The 25,706-nt window shown below is 42.0% G+C and overlaps 1 protein-coding gene across 1 annotated transcript in view; it reads left to right on the plus strand.

The window, feature by feature from the left end:
- IMPG1 (interphotoreceptor matrix proteoglycan 1) overlaps positions 1-25,407 on the plus strand; it is a 150,518-nt gene extending 125,111 nt beyond the window's left edge. The window contains exons 15-17 of the mRNA XM_021092283.1: positions 6,719-6,884; positions 22,415-22,487; positions 25,196-25,407. Coding sequence (XP_020947942.1) covers positions 6,719-6,884; positions 22,415-22,487; positions 25,196-25,273 — 317 coding nt within the window. The 3' untranslated portion in view covers positions 25,274-25,407. The remainder of the gene's footprint in view (positions 1-6,718; positions 6,885-22,414; positions 22,488-25,195) is intronic.

Consider the following 25,706-nt stretch of genomic DNA (forward strand, 5'->3'; position numbering starts at 1 on the left):
TGAGCTGTGGTGTAGGCCGGCAGCCGTGACTCCGATTGGACCCCTAGCCTGGGAACTTACCTGTGCTGAGGGCGTGGCCCTAAAAGGAAAGAAAAAAAGAAAAATTACACAACCTGAAAGTTGAGAGTTCAGTTTTATTTGGGTCGAAATTAGGACTTAAACCCGGAAGACAGCATCTAGGTAGCCCGGAGAAACCGATTAGAGGAGGCAAGGGGGGAAGCTAGGAGTTGTGAGTTTTTGCAACAAAGGGAAGGTAGCAGGCACCAAAGATTTACAGATAATCAGATTTAAAGATAAAGATTTACAGAAAACCAGTTTCTATGGGAAGTTGTAAAGGTCTGGGCTTACTGGAATCACTCCTTTGATATGCACTTCAGCTGAGGGCCAGACTTAGCTTCCTTCCTGAGTTCCCTCAGGGCTCATTGGCCCACCCTTGAGAGTGACTGTTCTCACAGCTGACCTTGACATCTTTTGCTTTGTCCACTAACTACAGCTCCGGAGGCAATATTTCAGATACCTCAAAGATGAAAGGGGGAAATATCAAGATACAAATGATAAAGCTGAAGGGGGAGGTGCATGCAGCCTTGCGCACATTTTATAGAATTTCGCTGCTGGTCTCGTGAAGTTTACTGCTTGTCACAGACATCAGTCATCACTGAAGGATTTTAGTGTTTTACTAGATATGAGAAGATGCAAGAATTTGGCTCATAAAAATCTTCTCCTAAAAATATCTACCTGGAGACCTGTTCTTCCAGTTTTCCCAAAACACAGAGTTGCTCCACTCCTGGTCTCCACCCTGAGCTCAGGTCAGGGAGTGCTGGGGGTTGGTAGCTGCCCTGGTTCATGTTTTATCCCATGTAGAGGTGGATGGCATGTGCCAAACTCCAGGTCACACCACCAACACAACCAGGACCGCAAAGCCTTGGTTGTTAGGAGGAAGGGCACCCAAGCGCCCCCTCTCCCCCGTGAGCCCTGAAGGCTGCAGCAAGTGCCGCTGGGTCCCCAGCGCCCACTAATGGAAAATGAGGTCACTCCGCAAGAACAGGCTTGGAGGCCCAGGGCCCTGGCTCTGCCTTTCCAAGGAGCAAAGATGATCCAGGAGTTTGCACCACATCCCCCCAGCAGGCCAGGCCGTATCTGCTGTGGTGATCACGGAGTCATAACGGCTCTATCAATGGTCCCTGGAGCTGCTGGTGCCCCTGACCACCACCAAATCCTTGGAGACGGTGCTTCCCTCCAGCGGTGCGCTGGGCACTGTGATCTTTAATTAGTTTGGGCTCTTCCAAGTTCATCCGAAGTGTCTTCTCGCTTCTTTTGCTATTGAGCGCCATCTAGCGGTTTCATTGCATTAATATTTTTTAAAAAAAAAAAAAATAGGTCCACAGAATAGATCTAACAAGCCATTAGTTCCGGTCAGCCCAAAGGATGCCCACGTTTCAGCCACCATGAGTTGAAACCGTGCCTTAGGAAACGGGGCCCTATCAAAGGAGCTGAAACGGTAAAGAATGATGAAGAACGGGGCACAAAGGCAATCAATGCACAGCCCCAAAGATGTAGGACAAGTGACAGGAGCGTCTGGGGGAGGGGTAGATGCATGCAGTAAACTGGAGCTGTGGACCCTCAGACGACTGGCGGGGTGGGAGAGACTGTTTTCAGACCTGAGCAGCATGAGTGTACCTGGACGCTTTGAAAAAGACAGGCTTAGACCACCCTGGACCTATGAGTTTATAAATTGCTTGCTATCCAGGACCATAACCTTTCAACCTGAACTACAAAACGCTTCCCAGTGTCCCCTGCCAACAGGGGACAGTCATCTAAGCACTTTTTGATCACATGATAGAGGGTTGAGAGACTTCCTTCTCAGCCAGGCAGTGTGCCAACCTTTTCAAGACCTTTGACATGCATAGCAAAGGTCTTAGGTAGGCAAATCCAGGGGAGAAACTGATACATAAAATGTGCTTGGAGTTTCCGTTGTGGCGCAGCAGAAACAAATCTGACCAGGAACCATGAGGTTTTGAGTTTGATCCCTGGCCTGGTTCATTGGTTGAGGATCCAGTGTTGCCGTGAGCTGTGGTGTAGGTCACAGATGCAGCTCAGATCCTACATTGCTGTGTCTGTGGTGCAGGTTGCAGACTCGGCTCGGATCCTGCGTTGCTGTGGCCATAGCTAAGGATCCAGAAAGAGGCAAAGAATTGTATGGTCCTTTCATGAATGAGTCCATCATTCTCAGGAGAAATGTCCTGGGGACACAACAAACAAAGAAAATAACAACATAGGGAAGTTTTGCTTAAGAAATTTCTACTAGTTAAACTTTCATTTGTCTTGAGCTGATCTCTTTTCTCCTACAGAGTCAGCCCACATTTGGTTCTCGGTCTTTGCCTAAAGCTCAGAGTTGTAGGCATCCCTCAAAGAGTGCTAAGTAGAGAGGGTCACCAAAATACCCAGGGGAAAATTTAAGATAATAAGAGTGGAAGCAAGTATGAGTTGCCTCACAAATTAATACAAATATGGCATCTTCTGTTGTGATTCTAATTAACTGCAAGTGTCCAACAGCCCCCCACCCCCACTGCCCGGTCTCTTTCCTTCCCTGGAGTCAAAAGGGGAAGGTGTGGGAGCTGAAGCACAAGGGGTGGGGGGTGCTTTTTTTTTAGGGCCTCAGCCGATGGAAATTACCAGGCTAAGGGTCAAATAGGAGCTACAGCTGCTGGCCTACACCCCAGCCACAGCAGCGACAGATCCGAGCCGTGTCTGTGACCTACACCACAGCTCACCACAATACCAGATCCTTAACCCACTGCACAAGTCAAACCTGCATCCTCATGGATACTAGTCAGCCTCACTACCACTGAGCTACAATGGGAACTCCCATTATTTTTATTTCCTTCCTAGCATTTTTAAAAAAAATTTATTTAGCCACCAAACTTCTTGTTAGGATAAAACATTAAATCCTGCTGAATTTGAGTTCTATAAATGTTCTCACTTGGTAAGTACTAGACCAGATGATCACTGAAGCAACCCTAATGCTGAAACCTCTAAAATCTACATATTTTCTAAGGCCGCAATCTGATCATGCCCCTCTCCTGCCCCCGAATCTTCCATGGCTCCTGCCTGCCTATAAAGTTCCTTAGCACAGAATTCAAGACCCACCGGAGTTTAGCCTGAACTTACCTCTCTGGTCTCATCTCCCTTCCTTCCCATCCACGAATCTCGTCTCCCCCTACCCTGAGCTTCCCTGCCTCCTTGTCACAAGGCTGTTGCTGTCCCACCTCTATGTCTCTGATGCTGGGTCCACTGGCAATGCCTTTCCCAGCCTTTGCACGTCCAAATGCAACCCACTTTAAATATACACAGTTTGACAGTCCTCTCCTGGATACTCTTTCCTAACATATCTTCACTTTTTTTTGTCTTTTTTTTTTTTTTAGGGCTATACCCATGGCATATGGAACTTCCCAGCCACCACAGGAACTTCATATCTTCACATTTAGAATTCTTCTGGAGTTCCCATTGTGACTCAGTGGGTTAAGAACATGACATAGTTTCCATAAGGATGCTGGTTTAATTTCTAGACTCATTCAGTGGGATCTGGCTTTGCCTCAAGCTTCTGTGTAGGTTGTAGATGCAGCTCCTGGATGTGGTATTGCTGTGACTATGGTGTAGGCCTGCAGCTACAGCTCCAATTTGACCCCTGACCAGGAAGTTACAAATGCTGCAGGTGTGGCCATTTAAAAAAAAAAAAGAAGAAGAGGAATTCTTCTATTAGACAAGATACTGGGCTGCTCGTGTTGAAGAATCTGTGTATATGCCTTACTTTCCCCTAGGCTTCTTGGAAGAGTGGCTTCAGAGATGCTTATTGAAAAAATAATCTGAAGGGTAAATGGCTGATGAGATTCAGCAGGAAACCCTTCCGGGCAGAAAAAACAATTAGCTGGAGACCAGAGGCCTCTTTTGGGTCTGCCACCAGCACATGGGGTTGCGGACCATTTGCTTCTCCACCTGAGAGCCTCATTCTAAAGAGACCAAGAAGGGGTGGAAGGGGTCGCAGACTTTCCAGAGCTAAACAGTCTGAGGTTCTTTTTTTTTGCGGGGGGAGGCACACCCTGAAAAGAAAAACTATGGATGTTCCCAGCCTAAGCGTCAAATCAGAGCCATAGCTGCCAGCCTACACCACAGCCAGAGCAACGCTGGATCCAAGCCGAGTCTGTGATTTACACCACAGCTCATGGCAACGCCAGATTCTTAACCCACTGAGCAGGGCCAGGGATCGAACCTGCATCCTCATGTATATAGTCAGACTTGTTTCTGCTCAGCCACGAAGGGAACTCCAATCTGAGGTTCTCTTGATGTATAATGCACTTTACAAAAAATGTGAGACAATCCTACAGAATTAGGAAGAGAGAAAAAGAGAACAATTGATGACAAAAAAAAAAAAAAGAACAGAGATAAGAGGTCTATTTGAATTTTTCAAAGGAAAGAACTTTTAACATTAGGGACTTAGGGATCAGCAAGAGGCTGAGAGAAAAGAGATTTTTTTTTAATTGAAGTATAGTTGATTTACAATGTTGTGTTAATGTCTACTGGACAATGAATTGATTCAGTTATACATTATATATACAAACACAGTGTTTTTTCCCATTATGGTTTATCATAGGACATTGAATATATTTATCTGTGCTATACAGTAGGACCTTGTTGTTTGTCCCTTCTGTGTGTAGCTTATATCTTCTAATGCCAACCTCCCACTCCACCCCGCTCCCAACCTCCTAACTCTTGGCAACACAAGTCTGTTCTCTATGTCTCTGAGTCTGTTTCTGTTTTGTAGATAGGTTCCTTTGTGCCATAGTTTAGATTCCATATATAAGTGATGTCATATGGTACTTATCTTTCTCTTTGTGACTGACTTCACTTAGTATGATAATCTCTAGATCATCCATGTTGCTGCAAATGGCATTATTTCATTCTTTTTATATCTGAGTGGTAGTCCATTGTGTATATGTACCACATCTTCTTTATCTATTCATCTGTTGATGGCCATCTAAGTTGTTTCCATGTCTTGGCTATTGTGAGCTGTGCTGCTATGAACATAGGGGTATACTATGAACATATATCTTTTTGAATTATTGTTTTGGCTGGCTTTATCACCAGGAATTGGTCAATCATAGACTAATTCTTTTTTTTTTTTTTTTTTTTTTTGTCTTTTTACCATTTCTTGGGCTGCTCCCACAGCATATGGAGGTTCCCAGGCTAGGGGTCGAATCAGAGCTGTAGCCGCCAGCCTACACCACAGCCACAGCAATGCAGGATCCAAGCTGCGTCTGCAACCTACACCACAGCTCATGGCAATGCCGGATCCTCAACCCACTGAGTAAGCCCAGGGATCGAACCTGCAACCTCATGGTTCGTAGTCAGATTCGTTAACCCCTGAGCCACGACAGGAACTCCAATCATAGACTAATTCTATCCTTAGTTTTCTGAAGAACATGCATACTGTTTTCCACAGTGGTTACACCAATTTACATTCCCACCAATAGTGTAGGAGGATTCCTTTTTGAGAAAAAGAGATTTTTAAAATCAGGAAATCATTCTGAGTTCTCAAAATTGTCCATAAAAAGGACTACTTTACTACTTTATAAGATATCCTTGACCTTAAATATATAAATTTACCAATTCATTGCTGCCGAAAAATGCTTCAAAAAAAACCTAATAAAAAACTTACATTTAAGTACAGTTGATTTACAATGTTCCAGGTGTACAGCAAAGTGATTGTTTTATACATTCTTTTCCATTATATATTATGACATATTGAATATAATTCCCTGTGCTATATAGTAAGACCTTGTTATTTTATATATAGGCTTGGATATCTGTTAATCCCAAATTCCCAATTCATCCTTCCCCATCTTTGCCCTTTTGGTAACCATAGTTTGTTTTCTATGTCTCTGAGTCTATTTCTGTTTGTAAATAAGTTCATTTGTATCATTTTTTTAGATTCCACATATAAGTAATATCATGTGATATTTGCCTTTCTCTGTCTGACTTACTTCACTTAGTATGATAATCAATTAGTATGATAATTGCTAGTCCATCCATGTTGCTGCAAATAGCATTATTTCATCTTTTTTATGGCTGAGTAGTATTCCACTGTATATATGTACCATGTCTTCTTTATCTTCTCTTGATGCACACTTGGGATGCTTCCATGCTTCGGCTGTTGTGCTTAGTGCTGCAGTGAACATTTGGGTGAATGGATCTTTTCAAATTAGAGTTTTCATCGCTTCCAGATATACACCCAGGAAAAAATTTTAATTCTCTTATGAAGTGGTTATTAAACTGTGTTCTCCAGGTCAGATACCTCAACGCAACCTGCATTAGAGAATTTTTTAAGTGTTAGCTTGTTAGTGCCTTAGAAATACAAATTCTCACCTCCAGACCTCCTGCATCAGAAACTCAGGGTGCAGCCCAGGATTCCATGTTTTATAAAACCTCTAGATGATTCTGATGCACACCAGCTCGTACATAATTCTGTTTGGAGCTAAACATCTTATCTGTATCTATAAACTCATTTATTAAAGACACAAATGCGTGGTTCTCTTTTCACGCCACTCTCTCCCACAGTTTAATAACCTCCTCACACCAAAGTCAGGTGATGGAAAATCTATTTGGTCTCTGGTCTTTGACTCCTGCTTCCATGCACCAATAAAATTTGCTCTGTTTCTTACAGCTGATGGAGCAGATCCCTGCAAATTCCTGGCCTGTGGCGAGTTTGCCCAGTGTGTGAGGAATGAGTGGACCCAGGAAGCAGAGTGTCGCTGCCAAGCAGGGTATCCAGGACCCTGTGCCCCAGGAGAGCACTGTGAGGACATCCCAGGACAGGGAGCACCATGCAGGTGGGTTCAGCACCCTGACAGACAGACCCAAGAATTCATTACTCATGCTTCTGCAATATCAGCCAGATGAATCCATACAGTCCTCTAAACCCTTGGTGCTCAAACTTCAGTGAGCACCAAAATCTCCCAAATAAGAGTTTCTGAAGGATTTCCCAGTGTGGCTGAGCAGAAACGAGTCTGACTAGTATCCATGAGGATGCAGGTTCGATCCTTGGCCTTGCTCAGTGGGTTAAGGATCTGGTGTTGCCATGAGCTTTGGTGTAGGTCACAGACACGGTTCGGATCTGGCATTGCTGTGGCTGTGGTGTAGGCTGGCAGCTGCAGCTCCGATTCAACATCTAGACTGGGAACCTTCATATGCCATTGGTGCCTTGCTAAAAAGACAAAAAAATAAAATGAAGTAGGAGGAAAAGGATCTGAGATATATTTGGCCTTCTCTTCAGGAACCAGACTTTCAGGCCTAGGTGGCCTCACGAACAATCAGGGATGCTAGAGGGTTCTAATTCTTCTCCAGGTTCTGTGACACCCAGACGAGGTCTGCCTGCGGCCTCTGCCCTCAGAAGGCTTCTCTCCAGCCTGTCCTGCCCGCTCCAGTCCTAGGCCTCCAGTTGCACACACCCTCGTGTTTCCTCAGCACACCCAGTCTTTATTAGATCACCCTGGTTTTTCACTGCCTCATTACTCATGAGTGCCACGGCCCCTAATTTCCCACCAGGAGGACTCATGGCCATCTGCTTCCACGGTTAAAATGAAACCAGAGAGACTTAGCCCTTTTCTTAATGAAATATACCCTCTTCCTTTAAGGCATTAACATTTTAAAGACCATGATCCAAGAGTGCTTAAGAAGCAATATTCTGGAGTCAAATTGTGATTAAAATGTTGGTTTAGGGAGTTCCATCGTGGCACAGCAGAAACAAATCCAACTAGGAACCATGAGGTTGCGGGTTCAATCCCTGGCCTCACTCAGTGGGTTAAGGATCCAGCGTTGCCATGAGCTGTGGTGTAGGTTGCAAATGGAGCTTGGATCTGGCATTGCTGTGGCTGTGGTGTAGGCCGGAAGCTGTAGCTCCAATTAGTTTTCTAACCTGGGAACTTCCATATGCCTTGGGTGCAGCCCTAAAAAGCAAAAAAAAAAAAAAAAAAAAAAAAGTTGGCTTAGCTGTTTACTGATCAAGTGACTTTAGAACAATTTCCTAACTTCTCTGAACTTGCAGTTTTTCATTGAATAATGAGACTAATCAAGCCCCCTGTTGAGTGACTGCAAGGGGGATAGGAATTGCATTTATAAAGCATCTCTACAAAGAACACAGAACACAGAATATCTATTCAGGTCATGGAGGATTGTGCTGATGCTGTCCATTTTCCTCCAACTTAAAATCCTGACTGGATTCTTTATGGATTTTGACATTCCATAAAGTTCCCCTGGAGATAAAAATGGACAAGAGAAAGTCTTGAAGTACATTGATGGGGAGATTTCTCTATAAGGTAGAAATACACAAAATAATAATACTTAAAGCACTAAGATAGATACAGACCTAGACAATAGATCAGTAGAACATATATAGGCCCCAGCAATGCCTTATATGTCAGGGAATGTATTTTAACAAACATTTATATATTTTTTTAGGGGAGCCCCTGTTGCATATGGAAGTTCCCAGGCTACGGGTCAAACTGGAGCTGTAGTTGCAGGCCTACACCACCGCCATAGCAACGTCAGATGAGAGCCGTGTCTAGGACATACACCACAGCTCTTGGCAATTCTGGATTTGATCCCTTGCCTGGGAACTTCCATATACTGCAAGAAAAGAAAAAAAAAGAGCAAATAATACAAAGATACAAATCATAGAAGAAATCCAAATGACCCATGGGAAACAGAAGATGGTCAATTTCACTGTAATCAGGGAAACCTAAGAACAATAACAACATGTCATTTGTTACTCATGAGTTTGGCAAAAGAAGATTGATAACATCCACTGTGGGTAATATCAGGGAAAACTAGTTCTACCAAGCATTGCTTGTGACTGTGAATGTATAAACTGGAAAACTTTTTTTTTTTTTTTTTTTTTTTTTTAGGGCCGCACCCATAGCACATGGAGGTTCCTAGGCCAGGGATCAAATCAGGACCTATTGCTGCCAGCCTAAGCCACATCCACAGCAACATGAGATCTGAGCCACATCTGCAACCTACACCACAACTTACGGCAAAAATGGATCCTTAACCCACTGAGTGAGGCCAGGGATCAAACCTGTGTCCTCGCAGATGCTAGTCCGATTCGTTTCCGCTGAGCCACAACAGGAATTCCAAAAAACATTTTTTTCAAGAGAAATTTGTCAATAGCTATAAAATTTTAAATTTGAATCAGATACTCTACTTTTAGACAAATATCCCTACAAAAATTATTGCACTTTGCCACATTCATAGCATCATTGCTTTGAACCATGAAATAATTGCACAGCCCAACTTTAGAGGAAAAGAGAAATCCATAGTGTGCCGTATTATTCACTGTGGAACACAGCGGTTAAAAACAGTAATATAGTCTACCAGAGATGCTATGGGAGGGGGCGTGTGGTGGAGGACAGAATATTTCATTAAATAAGAAAAGGAAATTCCATGGGAGATTCCATTGTTGATCAGGAGTAACAAAACCGACTAGTATCCATGAGGATGCAGGTTCAATCCCTGGCCTTGCTCAGTGGGTTAGGGATCCGGGGTTGCTGTGAGCTGTGGTATAGATCATAGACATGGCTCAGATCCCACATTGCTATGTCTGTGGTGGAGGCCGGTGCCTGCAGCTCCAATTCGACCCCTGGCCTAGGAACTTCCATATGCTGCTAGTGCAGCACCACCCATCACAACCCCCAAAAAAAGGCTTAAGAATCCAACTGCAGTGGCTCAGGTCACTGCAGAGGTGCAGGTTCAATCCCCAGCCCCGCACAGTGAGTTAAAGGATCTGGCATTGCCAGAGCTGCAGTGTGGGTCTCACCTGAAGCTCAGATTCAGTCCCTGGCCCAGGAACTTCCATATGCCATGGGTGCAGCCATAAAATATTTTCTTAAAATAAAAATTAAAAAAAATAAATTTTAGGATAATAGATCTAGTTCATGTTATATCAGTAACAAAAATATGTACTTACATTAGGTTCAACCATATGGAATTGTCATTTTGTCAGTTAGAAATCACCAAATATTGGCAATTTGGTGTGGTTCAATCTAATATGTAAGTAAAACCATGGAAAATATGTGGAATAATGGGTACATTTAATGATGATACCAGTTAACAGTGGAAAGGAGTGGATTTGGGGTCCAAATTTTTTAATAATGATAATATGTTCATGTCTCTCTTATGTAATTTAAAAGAAAGGGGGGGAGGAGAGGAAGAAAGATCAATGAAAAAGGAGAAGGGGGTTGCATGTGGCTTTTATGAATAATGAATTGTTTTTATTTTAACCCTATTTCCTGTTTCAGATGGCTAGGCAATTTGTAATTTTAATCATCCTCTTTCTTGAGTAAGAAAGACCACTTTGACACCAGGTTTTCATAAGTGAGATCAGCAGAGCCAAGCATAAGGTGGTCTGGAAGTGAACAGCTCTAGGAAGGTTTGCTGTATCTACTCTCTTGACCTGGCCTGCCTGGGGGACAATACTGACACACAGGCATGAGGTCCCCTGTGCACCCTTTCAAACTCACCAGACATGTTTGAGCATCCGAGTGCTAGTTACCAGCAGATCCTGGGTGATAGGAAGGGAGGGAGAGAGAAAGGAGGGGGAAGAAGGAACACAGGAAGAAAGGAGAGAAGGAAGGATAGAAATTCAATTTCTTTGTGGGGAGAAGAGAGGAATCCCCCACATCTCCCCAATGCTGCTCTTTCCAACTTCTTGATTAAAGTCCCTTTTATTTTTATTTTGTCTGCACTCACAGCATGTGGAAGTACTCGGGTCAGGGAGCAACAGCAGTGACCCAAGCCATGGCAGAGACAACACAGGCTCCTGAACCATTAACATCACTTTGGGCTTTGCTCTCTTGACCTCTCTTATGACAACCCAGAATTAACGTGGTCTTTCTGACTCAAGAAGGAGGATGATTAAGATTACCAACAACCACTAGGCCACCAGGGAACTCCAAAGATTCCCCTTTAAATGTGACATATTAAGCCCTGATGTCCTCCTGTGAGGAGGAACCCCACTGGTACCACAAGCTGCTTCAGACAGACTCTCACTGGAGAGAAACCTGCACCCAGTGGCACCCTGCACATCTCTCCTGGACCCCACATCACCTGCTCCCACTCCTGACAGTCACTGCTCATCACAGGATACCAGTATTTATGTCTCTGCTCATCACAGGACGACAGCATTTATGTGACTCTGACACCTGCTCCCACTCCTGACAGTCACTGCTCATCACAGGATGCCAGAATTTATGTGACTCTGACAATGTACTGGTATTAGGATCAGATGGCAAACTAAAAAAGACTTAACCACAGATTTAAATATTTATTAAGATGATTGCTTGGCTTTGGAGGGTCAAAATGGCCAAATAGGAAGACCCCGAGCTCACCTGCTGTTACAGGCATCAAAATTACAAGTATTTACAGAGCAATTGTTGATTAGAAAGAATGGAACCTAGTGAAAAAGATCTCATACTACTGAAGATATAAAGAAGGAACCACAATGAGACATGTAGGAGGGGCAGAGACACAGTACAGTCAAGACCCAGACCTTATGTTGTATGATCTCCCAATTGCAGAGATTCTCCACAAGGGGCAAGGGGTCTGAGCCCCATATGGAGCTTCCTGGTATTGGGGGGGTGGGGTCCTCTACTGAGAAGATGAGCCCTCGGAACATTTGGACTTGAAGTCCCAGGAGATCTTACTTTCAGTCCAGCCAGAGGGCTGTGGGATATGGAGACTCCACACTTAAAGGGTGCACAGAAAATCTCACATGCTCTGGAACCCAGAGAAGAGGAGGCAGTTTGGAAGGAGCCTCAGTCGGACCTACTTGCCAATGTTGGAGACCCTCCTGGAGAGGCCTGAGGAAACTGGAGCTCACTCTGGGGACACAGTCATCAGCGGTGGCCACTTTGAGAAACTCGTATTACAAGGACATGGGTGCTGCCAAGTGCCATTTTTGAGTCTTCTTTCTAGACTATTAGTGCTGGGACCTGACCCCATCTACCAGTCTGTCAGCATTAGCGCTGGGACACCTGAGCCCAAGCCAAACAACCAGTCAGGTGGGTACACAGACACACCTACCACCTGGCTGGCTGCCTTAAGACCCCTGAGTCCACAACCACCCTGAGACCCCAAGACACACCTCTACCTACCCGTGGGCTAACACCAACTCCAAGCACCACCCCCTGCCCCAGAGCCCAGCAGTTGGAGACCTGGGACCTGAATCCACCCACCAGTGGGCAGGCACCAGTCCCAAGACCTCTCTGGGCCATAGGCCCACCCACACCAGCAAGCTGACACCAGCCCCAAGAACCTTGGAACCTTTAGTCAGCTCATTCACCTTGGAGACCCAGGATCCAGCCCCATTCAAGAATGGGCCAACACCAGCTTTGGAACACCCCAGACCTCCAGGCCAACCTTGTTAGGAACTGGCCTTGCTACCAGCAGGCCAACACTAGATCCTGGACCCCTGGCTCTATAATGACCCACCCTAGTACCAGGCTTCACTCACCAGTGAGCCAGCATTAGTCTTGGAACCCACCAGAGCCCTGCAGCCAGCCACCTAGTGACCTGCTCCCATCCACTGGTGGATGGCAGCCTCTACACAAGGCAGAGCATGGAAACCAAATGGATTGGGGCCCAGGCACAACTACCAAACTATCCATAGTAGTCATCCCACCATAACAGAAGGACCCATGTAGCCCACACAGGGGATACCTCCAGAGCATTCAGCTCTGGTGACGAGAAGGGCGTGTGCTGCTTGAATGCATGGATGTCTCCTACAAAAGCTACTTCCCTAAGATTAAGAAATTTAACCAATCTATCAGATACCTAGAAATAAAAATAGCAATTATGCAAAATGAGTCAAAATGAATGTGTTCCAAATGAAGGAACGAGATAAAATCCCAAAGAATTAAGTGAAGTGGAGATAAGCAATTTACCCATTAAAGACAAAGATATTCAAAGAATTGGGAGAAGATTGGATAAACAAAGCGAGAAGTTAGAAGTTTTTTTAACAGAGTTAGAAAATATAAAGAGGAAAAAAACAGAGATGAAAGATACAATAACTGAAATTAAAACTCCTCTAGAAAGAATCAATAGTAGATTAGATGATAAAGAGGAACAGATCAGTGAGCTGGAAGACAGAGTAGTGGAAATCATTGTAGCTGAAGAGAAAAAAGATTAGAAAGAAATGAGAACAAGTTAAGAGACCTATGAGACAACATCAAGCATATTAACATTCGCTTTATAGTGGATCCAGAAGGAGAAGAGAGATAAAGGGACAGAGGACATATTTGAAAACATAATAACTGAAAACTTCCCTAATCTGAGAGAGAAAACAGACACCCAGGTCTAGGAAGCATAGATTCGCAAACAGGATCAATCCCCAATGAACCACAAGACAAATTGTAGTTAAAATGGTAAAAATAAAAGAGAAAATGAGAGAATATTAAAAGTAACAAGAGAAAAGCAACAAGTTCTGTACAAGGGAGCTCCCATTAAGCTATCAGCTGACTTTTCAACAGAAACTCTACAGGCCAGATGGGAGTGTCATGATATATTTAAAGTGATGAAAAGGAGAAAACCTACAACCAAGAGTACCCAGCAAAGTTTTCATTCATATTTCATTTCATTCAGATGGAAAGATCAAAAGCATCACAGACAAGTAAAAGCTAAGAGTTTATAACCACCAAACCAGCTTTACAAGAAATGTTAAAAGGAGTTCTCCAAGCAGAAAAGAAAAGGCTACAACTAGAAATATAAAAATTATGAAAACGATCTCATTATAAAGGCAAATATACAGTAAAAGAAGCAAATTGACCACATATAAAGCTAATAGGAAGGTTAAAAGACGAAAGTATTAAAATCACATCCATAGTAAGTGGTTTAGGAATACATGAAACAAAAACATGTAAAATATGACGTCAAAAACAGTAAACATGAAGTAGGGGAATGAAAATGCTGGGTTGTTAAAACGTGTATGAATTTAAGAAGTGAGGAACTTAAAATAATGATATGTATAGTTATTTTATATATGATTTTGTATAAATAATATTTACTTGCGTATTTTATACATACATGATGTTTCATGGTAACGATAAACCAAAAATCTATAATAAATACATGTAAAAGAGAAAAAAATCCAAATGTAACACTAAAGATAATCATCAAATCACAAGGGATGAGAGCAAAAGAAGAAAAAAACAAGAACTACCAAAAAACAAAAAAATAGTGGACAAAATGGCAGTATGTACATACCTACCAATAATTACTTTACGTCAGAGTTCCCGTTATGGCATAGTGGTTAACGAGTCTGCCTAGGAACCATGAGGTTGCAGGTTTGATCCCTGGCCTTGCTCAGTGGGTTGAGGACCCAGCGTTGCCATGAGCTATGGTGAAGTTTGCAGACGTGGCTCGGATCCTCCATTGCTGTGGCTCTGGCGTGGGCCAGTGGCTATAGCTCCTATTGGACCCCTAGCCTGGGAACCTCCATATGCTGTGGGAGCAGCCCTAGAAAAGGCAAAAAGACACAAAAAATAATAATAATAATAATAAATACTTTACAAGATCAATCAGGGTGGTGGAGTAGGAGGGACCACAAACACATCAAAGATGCATGCACATGTGGAGCAATTCTCACTGAAAACTAAGTGGAAGCTGGCAGGAAGATGCCTATACCACCAAAGCTGTAAGGAAGAAAGATCTACACATAATCAAGTAGGAAGGGAAGAAAGGTGATCAGATTGTGACCTGTGCCCCTGGAAGGGTACTGGGAGAAAAAGTAAAGCTACCCAAAGTGAGCAGTGAGAGCCACAGGTTGACTGTCCCAGTCCTAGGGTCCTATGCAGGGGAGATGAGTGTCCTTGTCTGGTTGGAGGACAGCTGGAACTAACGGGAGGGTGGTAGGAAGCCTGGACTCCACTATGAAGATAACACGAGCTCTGGCTTGGCCCCAAACAGGACTGAGAGAGTGGAGCAAGTTCTGCTTTAGAAGCTGCTGGGGTTCCTGCAACTGCTTCAGTTTGCATCCCAGCCCAAGCTGAGCCAATGCTCCAGCCCCACTGACTCCATAGCACAGCACATCACTAGGTCTGGGGCAGCCACATCCAGGGAGAAGATTCAGTCATGGGAGGCTGAGGAGACCCAGACCTGGGGCAGGGCCTTGTTGGGGTGGGGTGGCAGTAGCCCTTGTTAGCACGCACTCAAGCAGTGCATCAGAAGAACCTAGAACTCTGATGTTGGCCAGGCCGTGACAGCACAAACCTCAGTACATACTGAGAGTCCATGTAGGCCCTGCCTACCATACTGTGTGGTTCCACAACAGGACAGGGAGGCAGGGGCTGGGGGCAGTGATCAGCTGTAAGGGACAAGGGGGATTTGGACCACAGGCTGCATCCAAGCAGAGTGAGAGAAACAACAATAGGCCGCTGCACAGGCAGCACATCAGAAATAGTCCAGACCTCTGTCTGCAGCTAACATGAACCAAGAGCACCCCCCGAGGCCACCCTGGCTTTAGCACACACCCTTCTAGGGCAAGGGCCAGAGTGTGGGGCAAGGGGAAATACACTGAACAGGACCAGAGCCAGCTCAGGCAAGCCCTAAGTGCTTCTGCTCCAGCAGCTTGGGATTCGATCCCATCTCCATAGGGCAGTGAAGGCCACTGAGCAAAGCAGAGGTCACCTCACACGTGGCTCCAGCTCTAGCAGCTCTATCTGTGGCCACATACCCCAGCCTCCCCCAAGGTGATAGTTGCCAGCACACCCCTAGGAAGGATGTGACTTGTATCCACATCAAATCCAGCTCTCCCACCAAAGGCATTGGGCATAGACAGACTGCTTAGGGATGTCCCCACATAAGAACACCCCTTCCAGACTCCAATAGGTTCCACCTAAATTCATAGAGGTATAGAAATCTAAGTAAAATGAAAAGGCAAAGGAACTGTTTTTAAGTGAAAGAGCAAGAGGAAAACCCTGAAAAAAATAAATAATGAAACAGAAACAAACAAGGTACCAGATAAAGAATTTAAAAGTTTGGTAATAAAAATGTTCAGTTAATTAGAGAAAGCATAGATGAACACAGTGAGAATTTTAACAAGGAACTGGAAAATATTTTAAAGACTCCAGCAAAAATGAAGATTTCAGAGTTCCAGTTGTGGCTCAGAGGTTAAGAACCCAAATAATATCTATGAGGATGTGGGTTCAATCCCTGGCCTTACTTAGTGGGTTAAAGAATTGGTCTTGCTGTGAGCTATGGTGTAGGTCACAGACATGGCTTGGATCCCACATTGCTATGGCTGTGGCATAGGTCAGCAGCTGCAGCTCACATACAACCCCTAGGTTAGGAACTTCCATATGCTGCAGCTTCAATCCTTAAAAAAGAAGAAAAGAAAAATAAATGAAGAATGCAATAACTAAAATAAAAAAACATTCTAGAAGGAATGACTAAGAGATACAGAAGAATGGAGAAGTGATTTATAAGCTAGACTAATGGAAATCACCAAATCAGAAATGAAAGCAATTTAAGAAATTTATAGGATAACATTAAGAACACCACCATTCAGGAGTTCCCACTGTGGATGGCTTAGTGTAAACGAATCTGACTAATATCCCTGAGGATGCAGGTTGGATCCCTGGCATGGATCATTGGGTTAAGGATCCAGCATTGCCATGAGCTATGGTGTAGGTCACAGACACAGCTCAGATCCTGTGTCACTGGGGCTGTGGCATAAGTCAGCCTACAGCTCCAATTCAACCCCTAGCCTGGGAACATCTATATGCCACAAGTGCAGCCCTAAAAAAAAGCAAAAAAAAAATAATATCATTCACATTTTAGGGGCCCCAGAAGAGAGAAATTATTGTGGCTGAAAGCTTTCCAAATCTGAGAAGTAAACAGACATCCAGGTACAGGAAGCACAGAGGGTCCCAAACAAGTAAACAGACATCCAGGTACAGGAATCACAGAGGGTCCCAAACAGCTCCACACCAAGACATCATAAGCAAAGTGGAAAAAGTTAAAAATAAAGAGAGAATTCTAAAAACAGCAAGAAAAAACAAAGAGTCATATACAAGAGAATCCTAATCAGGCTAGCTGAAGATTTCTCTGGAGAAACTTTGCAGGTGCATGATATATTCAAAGTGCTGAAAAGGAAAACCCTGCAAAATAGAATACGCTACCCAGCAAGATTATCATTTAGAATAAAGGGAGAGAGAAAGGAATTGTATCCAAAAAAAAAGCCTAGGAATAAATTTAACTAAGGTAGTCAAAGACCTGTACTGGGAAAACTATAAAACACTGATGAAAGAAATTGAAGACAACACAAACAGATTGAGAGATATCCTTTGTTCATGGATTAAAAGGATTAATATCACTAAAACAGCCATACTACCCAAGGCAATCTACAGATTCAATGCAATCCCTATCAAATTACCAAGCACATTTTTCACAGAACTTGAACAAAATATTTTAAAGTTTATTTGGAAGCACACACACACACACACACACAAAAAAAACCCAGACTAGCTAAAGACATCCTGAAAAAGAAAAATGGAGCTGGAGGAATCAGGATCCCAGACTTCAAACTATACTACAAAGCAACAATCATCGAAACCATATGGTACTGCCACAAAGACAGACATATAGATCAGTGGAACAGGATAGAAAGTCCAGAATTAAACCCATGCACCTACAGTCAACTAATCTATGACAAAGGAGGCAAGAATATATAATGGAGAAAGGACAGCCCCTTCAACAAGTGGTGCTGGGAAAACTGGACATCCACATGGAAAAGAATGAAATTAGAACACTCCCTAACACCATACACAAAAATAAAATCAAAATGGATTAAAGACCTAGATATAAGACCTGATACTATAAAACTCATAGAGGACAACATAGGCCAAACACTCTCTGACACAAATGACAGCAGCGTCTTCTCTGATCCACCTCCTAGTGTAATGACAATAAAAACAAAAATAAACAAAAGGAACCTAATGAAACTTAAAAGTTTCTGAACAGCAAAGGAAACCCTAAACAAAACAAAAAGACAACCCACAGAATGGGAGAAAATCTTTGCAAATGAAACGACTGACAAAGGATTCATCTCCAAAATTTATAAATACCTTCTGCAGCTCAATACCAAAAAAACAAACAACCGCATCAAAAAAATGGGCAGAAGATCTCAACAGACAGTTCTCCAAAGAAGACATACGGATGGCCAAAAAAACACATGAAAAGGTGTTCAACATCACCATTAGAGAAATTCAAATCAAAACCTTTATAAGGTACCACCTTATACCAGCCAGAATAGCCATCATCAAAAAGTGTACAAACAATAAGTGCTGGAGAGGGTGTGGAGAAAAAGGAATCTTATTACACTGTTGATGGAAATGTGAAGTGGTGCAACCACTGTGGAAAACAGTTTGGCGATTCCTAAAAAAACTAAAAGTATTTGATCCAGTAATCTCACTCCTGGGCATCTATGCAGAGAAAACCATGGCTAGAAAAGACACATGTACACATATTCATTGCAGCACTATATGCAATGGCCAAGACATGTAAACAACCTAAATGTCCATCAACAGAGGAGTGGATCAAGAAGATGTGGTACATATACACAATGGAATATTACTCGGCCATTAAAAAGAAAGAAATAACGGTATTTGCAGCAATATGGATAGACCTAGAAATTATCATGCTAAGTGAAGTCAGTCATACAATGAGACGCCAATATCAAATGCTATCACTTACATGTGAAATATAAAAAAAAAGACACAATGAACTTCTTTGTAAAACAGTTACAGACTCACAGACTTTGAAAAACTTCTGGTATCCAAATGGATACAAGGTTGGGTGGTTGGGAGGTGCACTAAGGGTATGGGATGGAAATGCTATAAAATTTGGTTGTGTTGATAATTGTACAACTATAAATGTAATAAAATTGATTGAGTACTTTTAAAAAATAATACATAAATAAAAAAAACCCAGCTAGAGAAGATAGTGAAAAATAAATAAATAAAATAAAACACCAGTAGTATTTTTTCCTAAAACTAGAATGAGTAATTCTTTTTTTTTTTTTTTTATTTTCCCACTGTACAGCAAGGGGGTCAGGTTATCCTTAGATATATACATTGCAGTTACAGTTTTTTCCCCCACCCTTTCTTCTGTTGCAACATGAGTATCTAGACATAGTTCTCAATGCTATTCAGCAGGATCTCCTTGTAAATCTATTCTAGGTTGTGTTAGAATGAGTAATTCTAAAGTGTGTACGGAAGCACAAAAGTTCCTGAACAGCTAAAACAATCTTGAGAAAGAAGAACAAAGTATTGGGCACCTTGATTTCAAATTAAACCACAGAGCTACAGTGATCAAAATGGTATGATTTTGGCATAAAAACAGACCCATAAATCAATGGAACAGAATAGAAAGCCCGGAAATGTACTAACACTTAAATGGGAAATTTAATCTACAACAAAAGAGGCAAGAATATACAATAGGAAAAGATAGCTCTTCAATAAGTGGTGTTTGGAAAACTGGACATTACATGCAAAAAAAAAAAATCAAACTGGACAACTCACACACACTATGCAGAAAAATAAATTAAAACTGCATTAACGACTTAAATGTAAGACCTGAAACCACAAAAGTTCTATAAGAAAACATAGACAGTACCCTCTTTGACACTGGTCTTAGTAATATTGTTTTGGATATGTCTCCTCAGGCAAGGGAAACAAAAGCCAAAATAAATAATTAAGACTACATCAAATTAAAAAGCTTTTTGCACAGCAAAGGAAACTACCAACAAAATGAAAAGCCACCTACTGAATAGGAAATGACATTTGCAAATGATGGATCCGATAAGTATCCAAATATACGAAGAACTCATACAACTTGATATCAAAACAACAAACAACTCAATTGAAAATTGGGCAGAGGATCTGAATAGACATATTTCCAAAGACATACACCTGCTCAACAGAAACATGAAAAGATACTTAATTCCATCAGGAAAATGCTAATCCAAACCACAGTGAGATATTACCTCACACCTGTCAGAATGGCTATATCAAAAAGACAACAGATAATGGAGTTCCTTTGTGGTGCAGTAGGTTAAGGCATTGTCACTGCAGTGGACCCTGTTGCTGCTGTGGCTCGGGTTCAATCCCTAGAAACTTCCACATGCCAGAAGTGCAGCCAAAAAAAAAAAAGACAATAAGTAGCATGTGTTGACAAGGATATGGAGAAAAAAGTACTGTCATGCAGTCTTGTTAGGAATGTAAACTGGTGCAACTACTATGGAAAAGATTATGGAGGTTCTGCAAAAAAATTTAAAATAAAACTATCATTTCACCCACTCTTGGGTATTTATCTTAAAAAAGTGAAAACACTAATTAGAAAAGATAAATGCACTCCAGTGTTCATTGCAGCATTATTTACAATAGCCAAGACATGAAAGTAACCTAAACGCCCATCAATAGCTGAATGGATAAACAATATCTGAGATATCTATATATATAGGTATAGATATATACATATATGTAACATTTTCTTCATTATATACTATATAGGAATATATAGTGGAATATATAATAGAATATTATTCAGACATTAAAAAGAATGAAATTTTGCCATTTGCAATCACATGGATGGACTTGGAAGGTATTATGCTAAGTGAAATAATTCAGACAAAGATGAAAATGATTTCATTTACACATGGCATATAAAAAAACAAAACAAATGAACACACATAACAAAATAGATACAGAGAACAAATAGGTGGTTGTTAGAGGGGAGGGAGCTGGGAGAGGAGAGAAATAGGTGAAGGAGATTAAGAGGTACAAACATTCAGATGCAAAATAAATAAGCCACAGCTATGAAATATGCAGTGTGGGGAATAGAGTTAATACCATGTTTGGTTACCTCTCATAGCCAGACTTATCATAGACCCCTTATCATGGTGATCATTTTGTTTGTTTTGTTTTGCCTTTTCTAGGGCCATTCCCTCGACATATGGAGGTTCCCAGGCCAGGAGTCTAATCGGAGCTGTAGCCGATGGCCTACGCCAGAGCCACAGCAACGCCAGATCCGAGCCGAGAATGCAACCTACACCACAGCTCACGGCAATGCCAGATCCTTAACCCACTGAGCAAGGCCAGGGATTGAACCTGCAACCTCATGGTTCCTAGTCGGATTTGTTTTCCCTGCGCCATGGCGGGAAGTACTCAAAGACCCTCTACCATTCTCCTCCCTTCTCCAAGGTGGTATCGGGATGTATAGCAGAGCAGGGTGTCTCTCTCTGTCTCACAAGATCCTTTAAAAGCTCCTGTTCCCTTAGTCCCCTCACCTGTGGTCTCTGAGTCCTGACCCCCGATATTCTCAGAGCCTCCAGTCTGCCCAGCCAGGGCAAGCAGGAACCAAAAATGATATCTCAGCTGGTGGTGGGAGCAAAGAAGAACTTGCTACTCAACCTCCTCAAACCACATCTCTCTGCTCAGTCTTCCACCTGCTTCCCATCAAGAACCAGGACCAGGACAGCATTTCTTTTCTTCCTGCAATGATAGCTTCCTTCTCCCTTTACCTGAAATTAGCATCGACAGAATGTTGAAAGAAAAGAGCTTCAGATAAGGAATATAGCAAAAAATATTTCATAGGAGAGTTCCCACTGTGGCTCAGTAGTAATGAACCCAACCAGCATCCATGAGGATGGGGGTTTGATCCCTGACCTTGCGCAGTGGGTTAAGGATCCAGCGTTGCCATAAGCTGTGGTGTGGGTCACAGACATGACTTGGATCCCACGTTGCTATGGCTGTGGTGTAGGCCGGCAGCTGTAGCTTCAATTCAACCCCTAGCCTGGGAACCTCCATATGCCATGGGTGTGGCCCTAAACAAAACAAAAAAAAAAATCTCAGAAGTATTATACCTATATTATAAAGAGGGGAAAAGTAAGGTGCAAAATCTGTATAAGAGTATCATGAGAAATTATACAATATGTATCTAGAAAAATCTGGAATTACATCAAATTTTAAAATAAACATTATTTTTAAATTGTATGAACAAACTGTTATTACAGAGTTGTTTTTCAGCAATCACAGCTCAGAATTTGACTTTAAAAATAACTCCGCTCTTGCAAGATTAATTTAGCACTTGTCTTTCCCATGAGCTTTGTTCAATCCTTCTGAGACCATTGCCCTTGGAACAATCAGCAACTGGAAGGCAAAACTCAGGGGATGCAGAAAGTATATTTCCTCCAACTTTAAATGAAGGCATCTGCAAAAATTACCTTATTTTCACTAGTCATACTAATTTAAAAAATTTAAATAGTAGAATCTCAGGAAACAGAATATCTTATTTTTGCTTTCTTTTGTAGGTCACCAGATCAATCTAAAAATGAAGTGCATGAAACTAGTGTTAAAAAGTTCTATCATCAGCAAAATAACAAGGTAAAATCAAATTTTTATATTTTGGCTTTAATTACTGAATTTGAAGAGATAAAACCATATTTTTATTTTATTTTTATTTTTTAACTCAATTTTATTACATTTATAGTTGTACAATGACCCTCACAAAAGCCATATTTTTATAGGTTGGTTTTAATTACTGAGTTTGAATTTCAGAGGAAATTACAACTATTTCTGGGCCTGACTCATTTTAAACAGAGATAAGGAAAAGCACTTTTCCTTTATTCACCAGGCTTTTTAATTTAGTATTTTAAGAGGAGGAAAAAAAGCATTTCCTGGTACAAAATGGATAGAGCAGCCATTGACCAAAATACATACATAAAACAATAAAATATTAGAAACAATGCAAATATTTTATAATATTCCTGAACTTTTCTTGTAAAAATATACATACAATTTATCAACTGCATATCAAAAGGATTGATATTTTCATAATAATTTATATTCTTGGAACTGAGTAATTATGTGTATATATGTATATATTTGTATTAAATGTCTTTATTTCAAAAAATCAACCAAAGCAAAAAATATGTAGGAGAAACATAATTTGTGAACAATAAGTAACTTTAAAAATTTCTAAAAGCTCATCCTCAGATAAATGTTCCTTCCATGGAATTTCTCTGTGGCTCAGCAGATTAAGGACAGGGTGTTGTCACTGTAGCGGCTCAGGTCACTGTTATGGTGTGGGTTCAGTCCCTGGCCTGGGAACTTCCACATGTCATGGGTATGGCCAAAGAAATTTTTTCCTTCCAACATCCTGTACGTCTCGTTCAAAATACTCATCTATTCAACCAATTTATTTGACTCGAATAATTTCATTACACAAAGGGAAAAAATTTATCTAATAACCAGGTTAAATACAGCCTACATAGAGCCTTTAAAATAATTTTGGGAAAATACCTTGGACAATTCTAAAATTACCTAGTTTCAAAAATTATACCTAATCTTTGATGTGAAAAAGAGTGATAATCAGGAGTTCCCGTCATGGCTCAGTGGTTAACGAATCTGACTAGGAACCATGAGGTTGCAGGTTCGATCCCTGGCCTCACTCAGTGGTTAAGGATCCGGCATTGCCATGAGTTGTGGTGTAGGTTGCAGATGTGGCTCGGATCCCGCGTTGCTGTGGCTCTGGTTTAGGCCAGCAGCTACAGCTTCAATTAGACCCCTAGCCTGGGAATCTCAGTATGTCGTGGGAAGCGGTCCTAGAAAAGGCAAAAAGACAAAAAAAAAAAAAAAAAAAAAAAAAAAAAAAGAGTGATAAATCAGTCAGTTTTCAGTCACCTGAGGTCTCTGTGTATACAGTGCTAGATGGAATCAAACACCTTGAAGAACCCAATTGAAACTAGTCATTACAGGAGTTCCCATTGTGGCTCAGCAGGAACGAACCCGCCTAGTATCCATGAGGACGTGGGTTCGATCTCTGGCTTTACTCAGTGGGTTAAGGATCCAGTGTTGATGTGAACCGTGTTGTAGGTTGCAGACACGGCTTGGATCCTGCGTTGCTGTGGCTGTGGTGTAGGCCAGCAGTTGTACCTCTGATTCGACCCCCAGCCTAGGAACTTCCATATGCTGCAGGTGTGGCCCTAAAAAGATGAAAGGAAGGGAGGAAGGAAGAAAGGAAGGAAAGAAGGAAGGAAGGAAGGAAAGAAGAAACAAGCTAGTCATTACAGTCAATACACAACCAAGAAGGATACTGAGGCCATCACACAAAATGCTCATCATAAGTTCATGTATCAAAGTGTATCATTTTGACTTCCTGAAACAAAGAAAATTGATAAGACAGAAAAAGTTCAGACTTGAGTTATAGAATAACAACCGGACACAGGATTCGATGTTAATAGCATACCTAGGATGAAGTGAACACCAACTGAATCTGGAAGTACCAGGTGGAATTAAGAACCACATTTCAGGGAGTTCCCGTCATGGCTTAACAAACATGGCTAATATCCAAAGAGGATTCTTGTTCGATCCCTGGCCTTGCTCAATTCGTTAAAGGATCCGGTGCTGCTGTGGCTGTGATGTAGGCCAGCAGCTGCAACTCCAACTCAACCCCTGGCCTGGAACTTCCATATCCCTTGGATGCAGCTTTTAAAAAAAAAAAAAAAAAAAAAAAAAAAAAGCCACATTTCAGATGAAGGAGCAGCTTGGTATAATGGTTGGAAGGGAAGAGGTGACTTTGCTTTAAGAGATTGATCCGGGAGATCCATTGTGGCTCAGTGGTTAACAAATCCGACTAGAAACCATGAGGTTGCAGGTTCGATCCCTCGCCTTTCTCAGTGGGTTAAGGATCTGGCGTTGCCGTGAGCTGTGGTGTAGGTTGCAGATGCAGCTCAGACCACGCGTTGCTGTGGCTCTGGTGTAGGCCAACGGCTACAGCTCCAATTCGACCCCTAGCCTGGGAACCTCCATATGCTGTGGGAGCGGCCCAAGAAATGGCAAAAAGACAAAAAAAAAAAAAAAAAGAGATTGATCCAGTCTGAGAATCTAAATAGGCTTAAGAGATAGAATACATTTTTAGAAGCTTGTAAAGTTAGGAATATTTGGGGCAAGGGGGCATCTCCAGCCTTTCAAACGAGATATCGTAAATGGCAAGCCTCCTATCTCATCCATAGCAGATGTAACATCAGAATGAACCACTGGTTGGACCTTGGTGGGCATTTCTTAATCTCTTAAAACTATTTCTCTTCCAGGAAACCAGGAAAAGAGATTCTGAATTACTGACTGTTGGATATGAAGCATTTAACCATCAGGATTGGGAAGGAAATTAAAAATGATCATTTTAACCTATCTCAACAGAGATGGCTCTCAAGGAAAATTGTATCCACTCCGTCCAAATTCTTTTATTTATTTATTTCTTGCTTTTCAGGGTCATACCCGTTCCCAAGCTAAGGGTCAAATCTGAGCTGCAGCTGCTATCCTACACCACAGCCACAGCAACGCGGGATCTGAGCCGTGTCTGTGACCTACACCACAGCTCGTGGCAACACCGGATCCCCGACCCACTGAGCGAAGCCAGAGATCAAACCTACATCCTCATGATACTAGTAGGGCTCATTACTGCTGAGCCACGATGAGAACTCCACTCTATCCAAATTCTGAAAATATAGGCAGGCATATCCATAGGTCATCAAAATCCAGGCATGTGGTCAACACTGAGGACCAGGACACATCATATTTCAGGTAGAGAAGGTACTTGAAGAC

Source organism: Sus scrofa, chromosome 1 (assembly GCF_000003025.6).
Source record: "Sus scrofa isolate TJ Tabasco breed Duroc chromosome 1, Sscrofa11.1, whole genome shotgun sequence".
NCBI lineage: Eukaryota > Metazoa > Chordata > Mammalia > Artiodactyla > Suidae > Sus > Sus scrofa.